The 20,837-nt window shown below is 45.3% G+C and overlaps 1 protein-coding gene and 1 long non-coding RNA gene across 2 annotated transcripts; one reads left to right on the top strand and one right to left on the bottom strand.

Moving 5' to 3' along the window:
- The first annotated feature begins 11,589 nt into the window (after positions 1 to 11,589).
- Positions 11,590 to 12,391, top strand: LOC119289375. Its single transcript, XR_005141503.1, has 2 exons — positions 11,590 to 12,061; positions 12,165 to 12,391. It is a non-coding gene; the product is annotated as an uncharacterized LOC119289375 (long non-coding RNA).
- A 4,080-nt stretch (positions 12,392 to 16,471) lies between these two features.
- On the bottom strand, positions 16,472 to 20,532 carry LOC119272878 (plant intracellular Ras-group-related LRR protein 5-like). The gene is made up of 3 exons (XM_037554238.1): positions 19,964 to 20,532; positions 16,998 to 17,917; positions 16,472 to 16,913 (listed from the first exon to the last, which is right to left on the bottom strand). Exons 1-3 carry the CDS (start codon positions 20,502 to 20,504, stop codon positions 16,770 to 16,772), a joined length of 1,605 nt encoding a protein of 534 aa, XP_037410135.1. The 5' UTR covers positions 20,505 to 20,532; the 3' UTR covers positions 16,472 to 16,769.
- Between the last annotated feature and the right edge of the window lie 305 nt (positions 20,533 to 20,837).

The raw sequence follows: 20,837 nt of genomic DNA, 5'->3' as shown, positions 1-20,837 counted from the left end.
CGTAATGGTGTGTCCGAACGTCGTAATCGCACTCTATTAGATATGGTGCGACTTATGATGTCTCTTACCGATTTACCGCTATCATTTTGGGGCTATGCTTTAGAGACTGCCGCATTCACTTTAAATAGGGATCCGTCGAAATCCGTTGAGACGACACCGTATGAATTATGGTTTGGGAAGAAACCTAAGCTACGTTTCTAAAAGTTTGGGGATGCGATGCTTATGTCAAGAAACTTCAACCTGAAAAGCTCGAACCCAAGTCGGAAAAATGCGTCTTCATAGGATACCCTAAAGAAACTGCTGGGTATACCTTCTACCTCAGATCCGAAGGCAAGATCTTTGTTGCCAAGAATGGGTCCTTTCTAGATAAAGAGTTTCTCTCGAAAGAAATAAGTGGGAGGAAGGTAGAACTTGATGAAGTATTACCTCTTGAACCGGTAAGTGGCGCAGCTCAAGAAAATGTTCCTGAGGTGCCTGCACCGACTAGAGAGGAAGTTGATGATGATCTTGAAACTTCAGATCAAGTTGCTACTGAACTTCGTAGGTCCACAAGTACATGTTCCGCACCAAAGTGGTACGGCAACCCTGTCTTGGAAATCATGTTGTTAGACAACGGTGAACCTTCGAACTATGAAGAAGCGATGGCGGGCCCGGATTACGACAAATGGCTGGAAGCCATGAAATCCGAGATAGGATCCATGTACGAAGTATGGACTTTGACTGACTTGCCCGTTGATCGGTGAGCCATAGAAAATAAATGGATCTTTAAGAAGAAGACAGACGCGGATGGTAATGTGACCATCTATAAAGCTCGGCTTGTCGCTAAGGGTTATCGACAAGTTCAAGGGGTTGACTACGATGAGACTTTCTCACCCGTAGCAAAGCTGAAGTCCGTCCGAATCATGTTAGAAATTGCCGCATTCTATGATTATGAGATATGGCAAATGGACGTCAAAACGGCATTCCTTAATGGTTTCCTTAAGGAAGAATTGTATATGATGCAGCCGGAAGGTTTTGTCGATCCTAAGAATGCTGACAAGGTGTGCAATCTCCAACGCTCGATTTATGGGCTGGTGCAAGCATCTCGGAGTTGGAACATTCGCTTTGATGAGATGATCAAAGCGTTTGGGTTTATGCAGACTTATGGAGAAGCCTGCATTTACAAGAAAGTGAGTGGGAGCTCTGTAGCATTTCTCATATTGTATGTGGATGACATACTATTGATGGGAAATGATATAGAATTCTTGGAAAGCATAAAGGCCTACTTGAACAAGTGTTTTTCAATGAAGGACCTTGGAGAAGCTGCTTATATATTAGGCATCAAGATCTATAGAGATAGATCGAGACGCCTCATTGGTCTTTCACAGAGTACGTACCTTGACAAGATATTGAAGAAGTTCAAAATGGATCAGTCAAAGAAGGGGTTCTTGCCTGTATTGCAAGGTACGAGATTGAGCACGGCTCAATGCCCGACCACAGCAGAAGATAGAGAAAAGATGAGTGTCGTCCCCTATGCCTCGGCCATAGGGTCTATCATGTATGCTATGCTGTGTACCAGACCTGATGTAAACCTTGCCGTAAGTTTGGTAGGAAGGTACCAAAGTAATCCCGGCATGGAACACTGGACAGCGGTCAAGAATATCCTGAAGTACCTGAAAAGGACTAAGGAAATGTTTCTCGTTTATGGAGGTGACGAAGAGCTCGTCGTAAAGGGTTACGTCGATGCTAGCTTCGACACATATCTGGATGACTCTAAGTCACAAACCGGATATGTGTATATTTCGAATGGTGGGGCAGTAAGCTGGTACAGTTGCAAGCAAAGCGTTGTGGCGGAATCTACATGTGAAGCGGAGTACATGGCAGCCTCGGAGGCAGCACAAGAAGCAGTCTGGGTGAAGGAGTTCATTACCGAACTAGGAGTCATACCTAATGCGTCGGGCCCGATGACTCTCTTTTGTGACAACACTGGAGCTATTCCCTTGCCAAGGAGCCCAGGTTTCACAGGAAGACCAGGCATATCAAGCGTCGCTTCAACTCCATTCGTGAAAGTGTTCAAAATGGAGACATAGAGATTTGTAAAGTGCATACGGACCTGAATGTAGCAGATCCGTTGACTAAACCTCTCCCTAGAGCAAAACATGATCAACACCAGAACTGCATGGGTGTTCGATTCATCACAACGTAACTAGAATATTGACTCTAGTGCAAGTGGGAGACTGTTGGAAATATGCCCTAGAGGCAATAATAAAATGGTTAATATTATATTTCTTTGTTCATGATAATTGTCTATTGTTCATGCTATAATTGTGTTATCCGGAAATCGTAATACATGTGTGAATACATAGACCACAACACATCCCTAGTGAGCCTCTAGTTGACTAGCTCGTTGATCAAAGGATAGTTATGGTTTCCTGACTATGGACATTAGATGTCATTGATAACGGGATCACATCATTAGGAGAATGATGTGATGGACAAGACCCAATCCTAAGCTTAGCTCAAAGATCGTGTAGTTCGTTTGCTGTAGCTTTTCTGAATGGCAAGTATCATTTCCTTAGACCATGAGATTGTGCAACTCCTGGATACCTGTAGGAGTGCCTTGGGTGTGCCAAACGTCACAACGTAACTGGGTGACTATAAAGGTACATTACAGGTATCTCCGAAAGTGTCTGTTGGGTTGGCACGAATCGAGACTGGGATTTGTCACTCCGTATGATGGAGAGGTATCTCTGGGCCCACTCGGTAATGCATCATCATAATGAGCTCAATGTGATCAAGTGGTTGATCACGGGATCATGCATTACAGTACGAGTAAAGTGACTTGCCGGTAACAAGACTGAACAAGGTATTGGGATACCGACGATCGAGTCTCGGACAAGTAACGTACCGATTGACAAAGGGAATTGTATACGGATTGATTGAATCCTCAACATCGTGGTTCATCCGATGAGATCATCGTGGAACATGTGGGAACCAACATGGGTATCCAGATTCCGCTGTTGGTTATTGACCGGGGAGGCTTCTCGGTCATGTCTGCATGTCTCTCGAACCCGTAGGGTCTACACACTTAAGGTTCGGTGACGCTAGGGTTGTAGAGATATTAGCACACGGTAACCCGAAAGTTGTTCGGAGTCCCGGATGAGATCCCGGACATCACGAGGAGTTCCGGAATGGTCCGGAGGTAAAGATTTATATATAGGAAGTCCAGTTTCGGCCATCCGGAAGGTTTCGGGGTCACCGGTATTGTACCGGGACCACCGGAAGGGTCCCGGGGTCCACCGGGTGGGGCCACCTATCCCGGAGGGCCCCGTGGGCTGAAGTGGGAGGGGAACCAGCCCCTAGTGGGCTGGTGCGCCCCCCCTTGGGCCTCCCCCTGCGCCTAGGGTTGGAAACCCTAGGGGTGGGGGCGCCACCCTTGCCTTGGGGGGCAAGGCACCCCTTGGCCACCGCCCCCCCAGGAGATTGGATCTCCTAGGGCCGGTGCCCCCCTAGGAACCCTATATATAGTGGGGGGGAGGGAGGGCAGCCACAGCCAAGCCCCTGGCCTCTCCCTCTCCCTCCTGCGACACTCCTCCGTCTCCCAGCGCTTGGCGAAGCCCTGCCGAGATCACCGTTGCTTCCACCACCACGCCGTCGTGCTGCTGGATCTTCATCAACCTCTCCTCCCCCCTTGCTGGATCAAGGAGGAGACGTCTCCCAACCGTACGTGTGTTGAACGCGGAGGTGCCGTCCGTTCGGCACTAGGTCATCGGTGATTTGAATCACGTCGAGTACGACTCCATCAACCCCGTTCTCTTGAACGCTTCCGCTCGTGATCTACAAGGGTATGTAGATGCACTCCTCTCTCCCTCATTGCTAGATGACTCCATAGATTGATCTTGGTGATGCGATGAAATTTTAAAATTCTGCTACGTTCCCCAACACAGACTACAAGATACTTCACCATTATTTGGGCCTAGGGGTAGGCATTGGGAAGTAATAAGTAGATGATGGGTTGCTAGAGTGACAGAAGCTTAAACCCTAGTTTATATGCGATGAAACGATGGTGGACTTGCCCAATGATCGGCAAGCCATTGAGAGTAAATGAATCTTCAAGAGGAAGATGGACACTGGTGAGATTTTCTCACTGTCGCAAAAGGTTTTCGACAAGTTCAAGGTGTTGACTACGATGAGATTTTCTCACTCGTAGCGATGCTTAAGTCTGTCCGAATCATGTTAGCAATTGCCACATTTTATGAAATCTGGCAAATGGATGTTAAAACTGCATTCCTTAATGGATTTCTTAAAGAAGACTTGTATATGATGCAACCAAAAGTTTTTGTCGATCCTAAAGGTGCTAACAAAGTGTCCAAACTCCAGCGATCCATCTATGGACTGGTGCAAGCATCTTGGAGTTGGAATATACACTTTCATAAGGTGATCGAAGCATATGGTTTTATACAGACTTATGGTGAAGCTTGTATTTACAAGAAAGTGAGTGGGAGCTCTATAGAATTTCTGATATTATATGTGGATGACATATTGTTGATTGGAAATGATGTAGAATTTCTGAATAGCATAAAAGGATAATTTAATAAGGAGTTTTCAATGAAAGACCTCTGTGAAGCTCCTTACATATTGGGCATCAAGATCTATAGAGATAGATCAAGACACTTGATAAGACTTTCAGTGAGTACATACCTTGACAAGATTTTAAAGAAGTTCAAAATGGATAAGTCAACGAAGGAGTTCTTGCCTCTATTGTAAGGTGTGAAGTTGAGTAAAGACTCAAAACCCGACCACGGCAGAAAATAAAGAGAGGATGGAAGTCATTCCCTATGCCTCAGCCATAGGTTCTATAAAGTATGCCATGCTGTGTACCAAACCTGTTGTGTACCTTCCCGTGAGTTTGGCAAGGGGGTACAATAGTGATCCAGGACTAGATCACTAGACAGCGGTCAAAATTATCGTTAGTTACCTTAAAGAGGACTAAGGAAATGTTTCTCGTTTATGGAGGTGATAAAGAGTTCGTCGTAAAGAGTTACGTCGATGCAAGCTTTGACACTAATCTAGATGACTCTAAGTCTCGATCTAGATACGTATTGAATGTGGGAGCAGTTAGCTAGAATAGCTCCATGCAGAGCATTATAGACTCAGAAATTTGCAAAATACATACGGATCTGAATGTGGCAGACCCGTTGACTAAACTTCTCTCACAAGCAAAACATGATCACACCTTAGTACTCTTTGGGTGTTAATCGCATACCCATGTGAACTAGATTATTGACTCTAGTAAACCCTTTGGGTGTTGGTCACACGGCGATGTGAACTATGGGTGTTAATCACATAAAGATGTGAACTATTGGTGTTAGATCACATGGCAATGAGAACTAGATTATTGACTCTAGAGCAAGTGGGAGACTGAAGGAAATATGCCCTAGAGGCAATAGTAAAGTTGTTATTTTATTTTTCCTTATATCATGATAAATGTTTATTATTCATGCTAGAATTGTATTAACCGGAAACTTGATACATGTGTGGATACATGGACAAAACATTGTGTCCCTAGTAAGCCTCTACTAGACTAGCTTGTTAATCAAAGATGGTTAAGTTTCCTAACCATAGACATGTGTTGTCATTTGATGAACGGGTTCACATCATTAGGAGAATGATGTGATGGACAAGACCCGTCCGTTAGCTTAGCATATTGATCGTTTAGTTTTATTGCTATTGCTTTCTTCATGTCAAATACATATTCCTACGACTATGAGATTATGCAACACCCGGATACCAGAGGAATGCCTTGTGTGCTATCAAACATCATAACATAACTGGGTGATTATAAAGATGCTCTACAGGTATCTCCGAAGGTGTTTGTTGGGTTGGCATAGATCGATATTAGGATTTGTCACTCCGAGTATCAGAGAGGTATCTCTAGCCCTCTCATAATGCAAATCATAAGAAGCCTTGCAAGCAAAGTGACTAATGAGTTAGTTACAGGATGATGCATTACGGAATTAGTAAAGAGACTTGCCGGAAACGAGATTGAACTAGGTATGAAGATATCGATGATCGAATCTCGGGCAAGTAACATACCGATGACAAAGGGAATAACGTATGTTGTCATAAAAGTTCGACCGATAAATACCTTCATAGAATATGTAGGAGCCAATATGAGCATCCAGGTTAAGCTATTGGTTATTGACCAGAGAGGTGTCTCGGTCATGTCTCCATAGTTCTCGAACCCGTAGTGTCCGCACACTTAACGTTCGATGACGATTTAGTATTATATTAGTTATGTGATTTGGTGACCGAATGTTGTTCAGAGTCCCAGATGAGATCATGGACATGACGAGGAGTCTCGAAATGGTCTAGAGGTAAAGATTGATATATAGGATAATAGTATTCGGACACCGTAAGTGTTCCAGAGTGTATCAAGTAATTATGAGAGTACTGGGGGGTTACCGGAACCCCCGGGGGAAAGATATGGGCCATATGGGCCATAAGAGGGGAGCACACCAGCCCACAAGGGGTGCCCCCGCCCTTAGGCAGGAGGCCGAATAGGAGAAGGAAGAAGGGGTCCCCTCCCCTCGCCCCCTTTCCATCCTCCCTTCCCTCTTCCCTTCCCCCCCCCCCTCATCCGGAAATAAGGAAGGGGGGAGGCCGAATTGGAGGAGGCCCCCAAGTAGGATTCCTCCTACTTGGGGTGCCCCATGGCTGCTCCCCTCCCCCTCCCACCTATATATACGTGGGGAGGGGGCGCCTAGAACACACACCAACAATTGTTAGCCGTGTGCGGCACCCCCCCTCCACAGTTCACACCCCCGGTCATAATTTCGCAGTGCTTAGGCCAAGCCCTGCACGGATCACTTCACCATCACCGTCGCCACGCCGTCGTGCTGATGGAACTCATCTACTACCTCAACACCTTGCTGGATCAAGAAGGCGAGGGACATCACCGAGTTGAATGTGTGCAGCACTCGGAGGTGCCGTACATTCGGTGCTTGATCGGCCGGAGCTAGAAGAAGTTCTCGACTACATCAACCGTGTTGTCAAACGCTTCCGCTTTCGGACTACAAGGGTACGTAGAGACACTCTCCCCCTCGTTTCTATGCAACTCCTAGATAGATCTTGTGTGACCGTAGGAAATTTTTTGAAATATCATGCTACGTTTCCCAACAGTAACCTAGTGTTATATGAAGATTCTTCGGTTTCATGTTACTCGAAAATAGTTTGTTAATAAGACTTGATCAGCCTTATTAGTGGATTCTTTTTTACATGTGGTCGATGAATTTATTAAGCACAACCTTTTGTAATCTTAGTTTGCTCTCTGTCATTTCTAGTTTAATAAAGTAAAAATGCCATGATTATCCAGTTTTCTGAATTATCCGTGCACTAAAAGATGGCCCAAAAATAATAGTGCTCAGAATGTCGTAAAATTTAACATGATGGAATATTTAAGAATTTTTGGCACTGAATACATCCCAGGGGGTGCCCCTATTGCTCACAGGGCAACAAGGCGCAACCACCCCTTGGACGTGCCAAGATGGCTTGTGGGGTCCACGGGACCCCACTCACTTAGTACTTCAGCCCACTTCATCCCTTACCTCCAGAAAAAATTCCTGGTTGCTCTCTCTCGTGTTCTTGCTTCCAAACCTGAGATTTTCGATCTCTTTGCTCGGAGCTCCATTTCTGAAACTATTTGAGGGGTTGCTCCTTGCTATGTGACTCTTCCATTGCTCCAATTAGTTTTTGGTTTACTGGATTATATTTTGCATATTTTGTTGTTCTTGGTGCTACTGAAAATGAGTTTGCATGTTGCATTATTTGAGTTCCAAGTAGTTTGAATGCTTGATATAGCCTCTAGACATCCATATGTGTAGTTGCTATCAATCTTATGAAGTTTTGTTAACATCTTTTTCTTGTCCAAAAATTTGTTTTTAGGAAAATGAACTTCTTCCGGAGAGGTTCTTCGAGCCGAAGTGCCAAGGGGATAGTCGGGGATGCCCAGGACCATGACCTTAACATTCCTCGTAGGACGGAGGTCCAGCCATGCGAGTGGCTACACAATGCCTTCATGAACGAAGCCGGGTTTCACCAAGAGTTCACGCAATTCATTGCAAATGCCGGGTTGGCCGACTTCCTCGCATATGAGTGTGATCAATACCACACCCTTACAAATTCCTTTGTGCAAAATTTCTATTTCTTGCATACTCTCGATATTTCCATGGTATGCTTTGATTTATATGCTGAACATCATGAGATACCACTTACTGAGTTCTATCAGATATGTTTGATTCCCTCTGATGGGGAATTAAGAGAGCGGCGACCGGAGGAGTTCTAGAACTTTCTCCGTACTTCAACTATGATAGAGCGTAGGGGCGTGTCGAGAGCCAAAGCTACCAGTTTGCATTTTCCTGTTGTGCACTGCTTTGCTTTATTCATAGGGAAAAGTTTGACTGCTAGGGAGGAAGGTGGCACGCTGAGTGCCCCTGACCTCGCCATTTTATGTCGTGCACTTATCAATGACAACACATATAGCTTAGGAGCTACCATTGCACGCCTCCTGCACACTAACAGGACTAGGGGTAAAGTTCATGGTGGTATTTATGCTACTCGCTTGGCAAGACGTTTTAATGTTAATATACGCCACAATGATTACTTGCTGCCTAAGGTTTATCTGGATCACCAGGCTATGATAGATCACCACTTTATTGGTAACCCTGAGCCTCCTCGTCATATTTGTTGTAACTTGGTATTTAGTGAGGATACTTGTGATATTATTCCGTTGCCTGCACCCTCCTTGTTTGATTCTCATGCCAGGCACGGTTATGTCGTCATTCCACCGGACATCATTGCTTACCGAAACAAATTGGCCGCGACGGAGAACGAGGCCCAGCCTTGAACGCTCGAGTGCCACCGCCTCGCCACTATCCTATTGGACCCGATGGCTACTACGGTGGTGATTACCAAGCTAGGCCAAAAGCCTAAGCTTGAGGGAGTACATATTTCTCACCGACATTACAGTCATGTTCACACATTTCATTCCAACTGTCAGTGTTCATCCTATTTCATTGTATATACATATTAGTTTTATTTTGCTTTCTTCTTGTGTGTTTGAAAAACTTTGAAAAATCCAAAAATATTTCTTGCTTCTTTTCGGTTTTTCTTTCTTGTTTATTAGTTTGTAGTATTAAAAAATCCAAAAATATTTCTCGTTTCTTCTTTTGCTTGTTGGGAACTTCCCGTGTAAATAGTTTTTCTTATTTTTTTTGTTTTTCCTTCGTTAGTTTGCTTTCTTCAGAAAAACTAAAACTCCAAAAATATTTTAGTGTGTTTCTTTGAATTTCATTTTCTTTTGTTGAGTCCTCATAAGGAGAAGATCATGATGAAAATGTTGAGTGGCAGATCTAACAAAGAACAAATATTACATTGTCTTCTCCTTTGAATAAAATGTTTGCAGATCCCAGCTTAGTCCACGACACTCTTCCACTATTATCATTTTCACATCATTCGGTCATGCATGTGAAAGGCAATAATGACGATGATTTGATGAAGTGACTATGGCAAAGAAACGTTGGTATGAACTCTCCTTGTTTTTGTCTTTGTAAATATGTTCAACTCAGCATCCATGATTCAACATATTATGAGTAAACATGTTTGTGATGACAATTAGATATTATAGTTGCTCATGCCATGCTTAAGTAGCTAGGAGTGGATAATGATTTATTTTGAATGTCAACATGCATTAAAATGGTTATGATGTAGTATATTAGTATGGTATCTTCCTCTGAATGTTTCAAGTGGCTTGACTTGACACATGTTCACACACGTAGTTGATTCAAAACCAACATATATAGCCTCCACGATATTTATGTTCATGGTGTTTATATCCTACTCATGCTAGTATTCAATGTTAATTATTCACAATGCATGATTATGACCATTGTCACTCTCTAATTGGTCACTTCTCAATCTATTTGCTAGCTTTCGCTTGTACTAAGCGGGAATGCTACTTTACATCGAAATCCTTAAACCAAAGTTGTTCCAGATGAGTCCATCATATCTACCTATATGCGGTACTACTCTCCCGCCCTAAGTAAATTTGCATGTGCCACCTCTAATACTTCAAATAATCATCTGTTTTATGTGCCGGTACCGCTCATGGAGCGACAGGGTGCGGTCAGTATCTTCCATACTAAGCAGGTTATTCTCACGATGGTGTTTATTCACTTTTCATTGCATGCGAGAGGCTAGTAATTAGGATGCCTAGTCCTATAATCAAAGTGAAAAAATATATAATGAAATTACGGTCTCAGAAAGGGCTAGCGAGATACCATGTTATCATATTATAGCATGATTGTTTGGATAAATTGTTGGCTTGAGATATGTTATTATTGCTCGCTAGTTGATTATGCCATTGATATGAGTAAATGTGGTTTCTAAGTGTTATCATTTGCATGGTTAGTTTATGATCTTTGCTGAAAACTAGGGTGTTATTTAAGCTTATATACAGATACAAGAACAAAAGAGTTCGTAAAAGTTTTTCTTTATCACTTTCAGTTTGTCAACTGAATTGCTTGAGGACAAGCAATGAGTTAAGCCTGGTGGAGTTGATACATCTCTGTCATATCTACTTTTCCAAACACTTCTGCTCTTGTTTTGGGCTCTAATTTGCATGATTTGAATGAAACTATCCTAGACCAGTGTAAACATTGTTGTAGTAGACAGTCGGGAAGTCGTCGTGTTAAGGCCTCATAGGACCAGTGCACCAGATAGCAACCGCCGTCGATAAAGAGAAGCCTAGATCGGCAGGATCCAACCTACAGACTTACACGAATGAACACTGGATCCAAGCGGATCTACCACAAACAAACGCCGACCGGATCCCATGAGATCGATCAGAGACACACCTCGACGCGCCCTCCGAAGACGCTAGATGCATCGCCGGGAGAGGGGCTAGGCGGGAAGGACCTTATTCTATCTTCAAGAAGCCGCCTCCGCCTCGTCTTCATGAACATGGCATAAACCCTAAGAAAACAAAAAAACGCCTAAAAATGGTGCCCTCCCGTCAGCAAGGGTCGAGATCCACCACACCTCCAAGACCCAAGAACCATAGGAGACGAAGCGTACCGGCGGCGACGCCGCGAAAGGAAGGAAACCCTAGCTAAAAGGCCGCAAGAGGCATGAGCGAAGGGGTACTCTCCTTTTGCCAATAACTCCTTAAAGAGTGTTTAAAGAGTTATAGGATAGGTGTTGTACTAGAGATCCTCTTAGGAAACTAACGACGCCCATTTTCCTCCGAGTAGAGCATTGCCATCGCCTAGTTGATACAAAGTCACAAAGACACTACGGGGATAAAACCAGTCACCAAATGCCTACATACATGTGCACAAACAAACCACAACCCACTCCGGACACAAACAAGAGCTCTACATAAAGACAAGACATGATGGATTTGTCAGAATCACTAGGAGCGTGTTTGGTTCCTTGGCTCGCACCTGCATCGCATCCATTATGCAATTTTTGCAATGTTTGATAGGCTGCATGTCTCTCTGGGCCAGGCCCGACTGACGTAAAATAGTCCCCCCAGCCAGGCTGAGCTCGCACGCAGGTATCGGCCGTTTCCGCGAGCCTGCACCCGCGCGTGCAAACTCTCGAGCAGGTCTCTCCTCCCTCGGTCTGGCGGCTCGCATTTCCCCTGCTCTCCCGACGCTCTTTCCTCTGTGCGACGCTGGTGGATCTCGCCGTCCCTGATGCATCTTTGCCGCCGCATCTCGTCACCGGTGCCAAGGAAGCTCTCCTCTCTTCCTCCTCCCCACCGTCCCAAGCTCCGGTCCTCCCTCCCATCCCCCAGCCTGGATCTCGCCGTGCCTGCTTGTCTTCGCCCGATCTGGCCGTCACAGCAAACACGAGATTCCGGCGACACGTACACAGCGCGCCCTCGCTCGCGGACGCCCGCCGGATCTGGCTGTGAGAGCTGCCGCCCGCCCGATCCAGCTGTGCCCTTGCTGCTCGATCTCCTGCTTGGTTCGGCCGTTGGCCTTGTAAAGATGGCACTGCTTCCCTCCTTGATCTGACTGTGAGAGCTGCCGCCCACCTGATCCACTTGTGCCCTTGCTGCTCAATCTCCTGCTTAAGCTTAACTGAATAATTTGTGTATTTTTTTGTTTTGATTTGGTCAGGAGGAAGAACAAGAGATCAGCTAGCTAGAGGAAGAAGAACAAGAGAGAGACATGCTAGTTTTGTTTTGTATTGGTGTTGTTCGGATCAAAATATCAGTTAGCTAGAGCAGATGGACAGTAAAGAAGTGCCTTCAAATGGCTAGCTGTTCTGTGCATGTATGTTTAATATGACCTCATGAATGTTGACAATGGAATACACATAGAAGTATATGGTTTTCGTTTGTTTTCTTTCCCTGTTTAGTTGCGTCTTTGATTCAAAGGATCTTCATACGAAATTTGCAAGATTCAAAATGTTACGATTTTTTTATTTGTGTTTGATCATGTTCTTTTATTTTAACCAGCAAAGATACCTGGAGTGCATGTGTCATCAAAATAACTATACATGTATAATCACCTAGAATCAAATTCCACATTTATCATACTGCTTGTCCTCATGCAGCCTACCAAACAACATCTGAGATGAGCCTGGCCCGTATCGTGCAAGTACACCAAACACACATCTCAACTTCTTCTTGCTTTAGCTCAACCAGGCCAACCCCAACCAAGCTCCTTCATACGATGCAAGTTGGATGCGCCCAGGAAACCAAACACGCCCTAGCTCTCTAGTTGTTGTTGAAGACTCTCTCTGAAGAGATGTGCTTCACACCCAGCTACGCAAAGACCTTAGAGCAACTCCAACACGTCGACCCAAACGGACGGCGCTTTTGTCTATTTTTTGTCTGTTTGAGTCGGCCGCCAACCCGTCGTCCGTCCTGTTTTAGATTTGGGTCGGCAGTGCACCCAACACGCAGACTCATATGTGTCGGCGTGGCCGGCTGGCCGGCCTATTTCAACAAATAGCTCATTTTTTGCATTGTTTCACACACAACTTTTGCATTCAAACATATAGTCCACAACCAAATAAATAACATAGTTTCAATCAAATAAAATAGCATAATTTTACAAGCCGAATAAAAGTAAAAATGTCTCACGTAATTTTGCAAGCCAAATAAAAAAGATACATCTATTGGTTGCCAACATGAGCCCACACATGCTCAACCAAATCATTTTGCAATTGCATGTGCATTTTCCAATCACGCATGTCATGATGAAATTGGGTGAACTGTTCGAACGTTGCCGCTCCTCCATGCTCAGGCACAACATTCTCACCTTGAAACTGAAATCGTTGATCGTACAGACGTTCCGGGCGCTCATCTTCTGCGGTCATATTGTGCATGATTACACAAGCAGTCATCACCTTCCACAGTTTCTGCATGCTTCAAGTATTAGCAGGATATCGAACGATGCCCCATCGAGATTGCAAAACACCAAAGACACGCTCGACGTCCTTCCTAGCACTCTCTTGCTATTGGGAAAATCTTTTCCTCTTCTCTCCGATAAGGTTGGGGATTGTCTTCACAATAATGGTCCACTGAGGATAGATACCGTCACCCATGTAGTATCCTTTGTCGTAGTTGTGGCCATTGATAGTGAATTTCACCGGTGGGTTGTTGCCTTTGGCAAGCCTAGCAAACACCGGCGAGCGGTGAAGCACGTTGATATCACTATGTGATCCGGCCATGCCAAAGAAAGAGTGCCAGATCCAGAGATCTTGACACGCCACGGCCTCTAGTATGACAGTGGAAGCCCTGACATGGCCCTTATACTATCCTTGCCAAGCAGAAGGGCAGTTCTTCCACTCCCAGTGCATGCAGTCTATGCTGCCAAGCATTCTTGGGAAGCCCCTGCTGGCATTCATCGCCAACAAACGGGTTGTATCTTCAGGAGTCGGCTCTCTCAAGTACTCAGGGCCAAACATAGCAATAACAGCCTTGCAGAACTTATACATGGAATCTAGGCATGCAGACTCGCTCATACGGACGTACTCGTCAACGAGATCACCGGGCATTCCGTATGCAAGCATTCGGATTGCGGCAGTGCATTTTTGATAAGAGGAGAAACCAATCTTTCCAACGGCATCATACTTGCACTCGAAATAGTCAGCACAGCCGACCATCCCCTCTCTAATACGGTTGAAAAGATGCTTACTCATACGGAAACAGCGGCAGAATTTCTGATGTTTGAACAACGGATTTGTTGAGTAGTCCTTCCAAAGAAGGAAATGCCCGCTCTCTCGGTTGTGATTCAACGCCGAAAGGTGGCCTGGAATGAAGCCAGGGAACGCCGGGCGTTGGCTATTGAGGTGGTGATGGCCAACACGGCAGCCAATATCTCCTCCTCGTCATCGGACGACGAATTGTCGAAGTCGCAAAGGAAATTGTGAAAAAAAACTCGTCGGCGGAGTCCATTTTGTACCTTGACAAACTGTCAAACAGCTTGCGGGCGTCGATGAAGGAGACGGACGACGAAGGGAGTCGCGGCGCGCACGAACCAGCTAGCTGCCCTGCCGGCGTCCGACGAGCGTGCCAGTGAGGATCTGGCCGGGGCGGCGAGGCGGCTTCTTGGTCGCGGTCACGACTGTGTCGGGGGAGCGAGGGTGGGAAGCTTTCGGTTCCCCGGTGGCAAGACGGCGGTGGTGGGCGACATGGGAGGTGGCGGCGTTGCAGAGGGGATGTGCGGCGCCGGCAGCTGAAGAGTCACCGGAAAAAATGGGCGGCGGCGTCGGCGACGAAGGAGGCGGGCGAGGGTTTGCTGTTGGATCGGGAGAGGCCAATGTGCCACCGACCAGGGGGGCAGGGGGAGAGGCGAGCGCGCGCGTCCGTCTCGTGTCCATGCCGACGCAAATCCGGCTCAAAATGGGTCTGGAATAGGTCACCGGCGGACGAGAAGCGAACGCGCATCCATTTGGATCGGCGTGTTGGGCCAACTTTTGTGTCCGCGCCGACCCAAACGGACGCCCGCGGACGAAGTGGGTCGCCCCGTTGGAGTTGCTCTTACTACTAGTATAAGAAGCTTTATTAGATATCTCAAGTACTAGTAGAAGCTTACAATTATACATACGGGGTGCCTCAAGCTTACAATTATACATACGGGGTGCCTCCCCTTAGACAGAGACTTCTAGGGTGGTGCTACAGTAACCAACATTGCTACAGTTGTGCACCTCCATCTAGTTCATCTGCTGCACAACTCATGCCTAAGTAGATGACAGTTCATATATAGTTAGGGATGACGGCTGATATAAGCATGACATCCTATTCTTCTTGGCTAAGGTTTGATGATGTCCCTAAACATCCAACTCAATTTGACTTCTTCCTTCTTATGCATGCAACTGTATGGAGTATATGACAAGATTAACTCCAACAAAGTTACCCCGCAAAAAAAAACTCCAACAAAGTTAACAGCACAGCCACGGTCAGGGTCAGCCAAACTGAAGCAGCCCCAGGTACCTTTGATGGCAAAACACAATACAGTGTGAGCACAAACGGGCAGGAAAACGTTCCATGTAGCAGGTTAAGCACTAGATATATCTATATACTTACGTGCATTTGCAATAACCTAGAGGAAATATCAAGGCAGACGCACCATGGAATAAGAGCATGGATACAGATGAATACGCCTATAGTCTATTTACTGTAGTCTATAGCCCACCGAACATATAGCAGTTTATCATGACACTGGTCCCAAGCCAGCATAGCAACTGTAACAGACACAGTTTTGTCAGCTGGCAAACCCTTTTTGGTGGCGGTTATGGCCTCCAGTGGTTCTCTACGGAACCCAATTTTGGTAAAGATTTTATCTGAATCGTAGTGAGATCCAAGTCGGTTCAGTGAGGGCAAGAGCAGAAGTCATCGAATGGTTTCGGTCCATCTTTTCCTGATAATTGTTTGTCCCAGCAAACAAAGGTGTGAGAGGAGGTGACGGACATGATTTTAACAGCTTATTGTCATATTGAACAAAGATTAGATCGCTTTCACCAAGGATTAGCACTGACTTCTTTTATTGCTGATGTGACACTATATCTGCCTCTCAACACAAAGTCTCTACGCCATGTTAAGATTATTCTCCGGATAAGTAATAGAGAGCTTGGCTGGAACCATCAGTCTTGAATCCTCATATCAATTATCCATCCACCAACAACAAATAACACAAGGCAACATGGATGGGGATAGCGTAAACATATAAAAAGTCAAGCTACAATAATAATATAAGCAATTTTAGGTCACATGGTAGATAAGATAATATGGTGAATAATATCCAGCAAATTAGCCAGGGTATGTTATGAATCATAATCATTTACATGAATATCATCATTGTCATCTCTTGCCTTAGAGAATACTCACGGATCTACAGCTTATAGATAACAGTTGACACGATCATGCAGTACTTATTTGTAAGACACTGAACATCTTAATATGGAAGGAAAAGAGTGCATCAGGACTAGTACTTAAGACAGATCGCATACAAATTTCAGATAGACATGTTTAATGTAATTGAGGGTCATATGCTATCTCATAATACAGGTGGAGTTACACACAGAAGTAAATATGACTAGTTCTTGAAGAAAGAACTAGTGGTGAACCTTTACAAGAAAACTACACATACACACACAAACCACAAACGTAGGAAGAATGCAAAGAATCAACATGAAGGGCAACCTTCCTTTCATTGCTGACCTGGGACATGAACAAATCATGATGATACATACATACAGACGAAATGCTTCAGCTAAGCTGGAACCAATCCCAGTTCTTCATCTTTTTTGCAGCAACCAAACAGTGAGCGGAACCAGGCCCAGAAGCTTGTCCCGTCTGTTTTCTTCTGGCTTGCTCCTCTTGAAGCAACCATATCAGCCACATACTGGACCACCGCCTGACACGCAAAAGAAAACATCATTCAGTTATCTAAGGAGTAAAGTTACTATTAACTTATAGCAGAGCGACAATAAATACACACCTGAGCCCCTAACTTGATAACTTCTCTTGGTGGTACTTCTAGCGGAGTCTCATCGGCGTGAAATACACGAAGCTTTGCAAGGAACTCGAATGAATCTGGCAGCATTCTTATCTGGTTGCTGCTGATGTCCAACTCCTCAAGCATCTCAAGATTTCCTATTGATCTTGGTAGTGCTCTTAAATCAGCAAAGTTCCTGCTGACATTTAACTTTACAAGGCTAGTCGCAAAGCAAATGCTCTCAGGGATTCCTTCAACTTCATTGAAACTGACATCCAGCTCTCTCAGTCTGGTAAGCGAACCAATTGTTGTAGGCAGACCTTTGATTCTGTTATAGTGCAATGTGAGAATTTCTAGCTTTTCCAACTTCCCAATACCTTCTGGAAGGGCTTTTAACTGATTGAAGTCCAATCTAAGTTCCACAAGAGATATGCAAGACCCTATAGTATAGGGTAGCTCCTCAAGCTCATTCGTCTCAGCTATTAATCTTCTCAAGTTCATTAATTTTCCTATACAGTCTGGCAGTATCTTGAACTGATTCGAGCTCAGGTCAAGGTTTGCTAGGCTTGTGAGATTTCCAAATGATGCCGGAAGAGACTTCAGCTGGTTTGCATGCAAATCAAGATCAATTAAGCTAGATAGTTCCCCAAATGTATCAGGCAGATTGATCAACTGGTTTGAGTGGATGTCAAGCTTTGTCAAGTATCTAAGGCTACCAACTGTTGATGGGAGTGCCATGATCCTGTTCTCAGATATATCAAGCTCAGTAACATCTTGCAACTTCCCAAGTGAAACGGGGAGCCACTCGATTTGGTCTACCAGCTTCCCTCGGAGATTGAGCTCCGTAGTCCCTCTCTTTGCAGATGACTCTATGAGGCTTGCCACTTGGATAAGGCTCAATTTCTGGTCCACCATATCACTGCCTGCAGGATGTTCACAAGCATGAGTTACAATGAGTACCGAGAGCTCAAAACATTAATCACATTTATGTCACTGTTACAAATTGATCTTTACTTGCCTAAAAATGGCTTAGACACATACTTTTTTCATAGAGGAGTGACCCCCAGCCTCTGCATTGGTTTAGGCCTATACTACAAAGCACCTTAAACAATAATTAATACAGTGTAGCGGGGAAAATTGACTATCTATGCCTTAGAAATATAAATGCAAGCTCTAGCAAAATACCAACTGAAGAATTTCAACACCGATACCACCTGAATTTCTCTCTGTTAGATTATTTGGAATTCAATATGAATAATGTGATACAGTCTTCTTCGAGAATGGGTAAGGGGTATTTCTCAATCTACGCACAGACCACTAGCAAGTGGCCTTCTTTTTTCTCTTTTCCTTTTTGAGAGAAGTGATTGGCCTTCTAATTATCTACTCAACTTTCTCTGCAGCCACATCCGCCTCCTCCTGCTCCCCTGGCTCTAGTGCTATGGACAACGGTTGGCGTAGGGTGAGAGAGGCAAGGGACTTGGTTTGGTTTGGCATGGCAATGTTTTTTTTTTCTTTTTCTTTTTTTTTTGCACTCGCCACATGGAATGCTATCAGCATTTGACGGCATGACAAATACGTTAAATGTATAAGACTTTGGTGGTATTTAAGTGCATCGAATCCTTTTAATGGTATTTCTACTCAAGTGGTGTTATCAAGATGGGCATCCAATCGAGGCAACCGGTTTTTGGCCATGCTTAATATCACAATGATATATGCCTACCTATAATCCTATATCACTTAAAAGTTTAAAACAAGTGAATTAACTTTGGATGTAGAAAAGTTTCACAGTAAATTGGTACGAGAAGCCAACGGTACATCTGTTCATAGTGGATCCAGCTACCACCATTGGGGAATGGTGTGGACCCACGATCAGCACGCCACACACACACACACACAAGAACCGTCGCAGACAGAGAGATGATCCCCAGTTCCCCATTGAATGCGCCTAGCAAAAAAAATAGTTTCAGGGAACATCTGACTGTGTCCCAATGGTTTTTATTTTCCAATGGGGTGCCCCCAAGCCTATATTGCTGCAGATACACTATCAAGGAGGAAATCAGGAAATAATTTTAGTGTTTCGTAGAACCAAGAGAAATACTTACGTCGGGCTAAAGGATTGGTTATCTAACTTTTTCTAATTTTCTTTGTGTACATCTTTGTTTTAATAAACTGCAGTAGGTTAGTGTATTCCTTTAAAAAATTAGTTAGGCAAAAGAGTTGACTAATAGAACTTGCATGTGATGCCAAAGGAATCTATTAGGTGTAAAAAAACAGCTCAGAAGTCAAATGGCTAAGCTTCTGCATTCAAGATATTAGGATCCTAAATGCAAATTACAACAAAAATGGGGAGTGAAGTTCCTTTGGAGTAGTAATTATCATAACATGAAAAATATGGATATTTTGGGGGATCGCTTTCATTCTCTAGAAAAATGTTTGGGATATGAAACCTGCGAAGAATTCCACTCCAAACAAACAATAGCAAGTACCTAAAAATTGAAGAATCTCATAATTTATACACCAACACACAGAAACATCGCAACTCGCAGGGGCCATGCCCCATAGTTCCAGTTACTAATAATAACAGAAAACTACTGAAAAGGAATGCACAGATAAATTTGTGGGCACCATAGATGATAGCAGTACCCATGGCAAAATAGATGTAGAAAATTAAAAGAGGCAGAGAGAAATAAAGTGGCTTGTGCCTTACTATACATTAATCAAACTACTAGTACTAGTTTCTGTAGTCAACTTTCCATAAAAAAAAGAGCAGTGCAGCGTAATGGAACTACCTGAACTACCACTACTACAGGAGTATAAACCAAGATTTCCTGATTCCAACAATTAATATGAACACGGAACAAAATCCACACAGCTCCATAGAAACAACACCGGTCCAGTAATAAGTACAATCGTGATCCTAACAGAACCATGGCGAAGCCGAAGCATGAAAGTAACGGCGAAAAAATCACCTGTAGAACCATTGCGAAGCAGAGACGAGACGGCCTTGGTGTCCAAGCCGAAGCCAACACCCCTGTTTCCGCGCTCTATCTCCCCGACCGCGGCCGCCGCCGCGACGTCGCTACGCCTAGCATCCATCTCCTCCACTACCACCGCCATCTCCACACCGCCGCCGCCGCTTCTGCTACCTTCGCCGGAAGGGGACACGACCCGCGACGCCCTCTGGATGAGGCCGTCGAGCACCTTGAAGCGTCTCTCGAGCTCGACGACGTGCGCGGCCTCCTTGCGCTGCTGCAGCGCGCGCAGCCGCACCGCGGCGCGCCTGGCCTCGCGCAGCACGGCGAGGAGCTCCCCGGGCACCCCCTCCGCCTCCCGCAGCCGCGCCGCCTCCTCCCGCGCGACGTCCGCCAGGCGCGCCTCCTCCTCCGCGTCGGCCGAGGCGAGCACCGCCGCCGCCGCCTCCACCTCCTCCACCGCCGGCCGCGGCGGCAGCTCCCGGTACACCCTCGTGAGCTCCTCCACCACATCCGCCGTCGCCGCCGCCACCGCCATCTCCGCAAGCCAGACAGAGAAGCAGAGCCTAGAGAGAGGGGAGCGGGCCGAGAATAACTGCGGGTGTGGTGCGCGTTCGTATATAGGAGCGGAAATACGGGGAGGGTCGCGAAGAAAAGTCGTCTGATGTAGAGGGCTGAACTGGTAGCTCAGAAAGAATGAGGGGGGTTTCGGTAAAATGCGTAAGCGGCCCGCTGGGCCACGTGGGCCCCGGCGATTAGCTGTCACCGCATCGGGATGTGTCGCGGCGGATCTGGAGCATCAGGTTCCCAATCGCACCACACTGTGGCCCCTCCTGTGTCCCAGCTGCCACTCACTGTGAAAACTCCACTC

Source organism: Triticum dicoccoides, chromosome 1A, assembly GCF_002162155.2.
Source record: "Triticum dicoccoides isolate Atlit2015 ecotype Zavitan chromosome 1A, WEW_v2.0, whole genome shotgun sequence".
Classification (NCBI taxonomy): Eukaryota; Viridiplantae; Streptophyta; class Magnoliopsida; order Poales; family Poaceae; genus Triticum; species Triticum dicoccoides.
Note: the sequence above shows the minus strand (reverse complement) of the source record. Positions and strands in the feature narration are given on the sequence as shown.

What these genes read in the sequence shown, in the direction of transcription:
- LOC119272878 (XM_037554238.1), bottom strand. Translation starts at nt 20,504, where the DNA reads ATGGCGGTGGCGGCGGCGACGGCGGATGTGGTGGAGGAGCTCACGAGG. An exon ending in GCTTCGCAATGGTTCTACAG is followed by an intron (nt 17,918 to 19,963) that starts GTGATTTTTTCG and finishes AACATCCTGCAG; the next exon opens with GCAGTGATATGGTGGACCAG. An exon ending in TTATCAAGTTAGGGGCTCAG is followed by an intron (nt 16,914 to 16,997) that starts GTGTGTATTTAT and finishes TTTGCGTGTCAG; the next exon opens with GCGGTGGTCCAGTATGTGGC.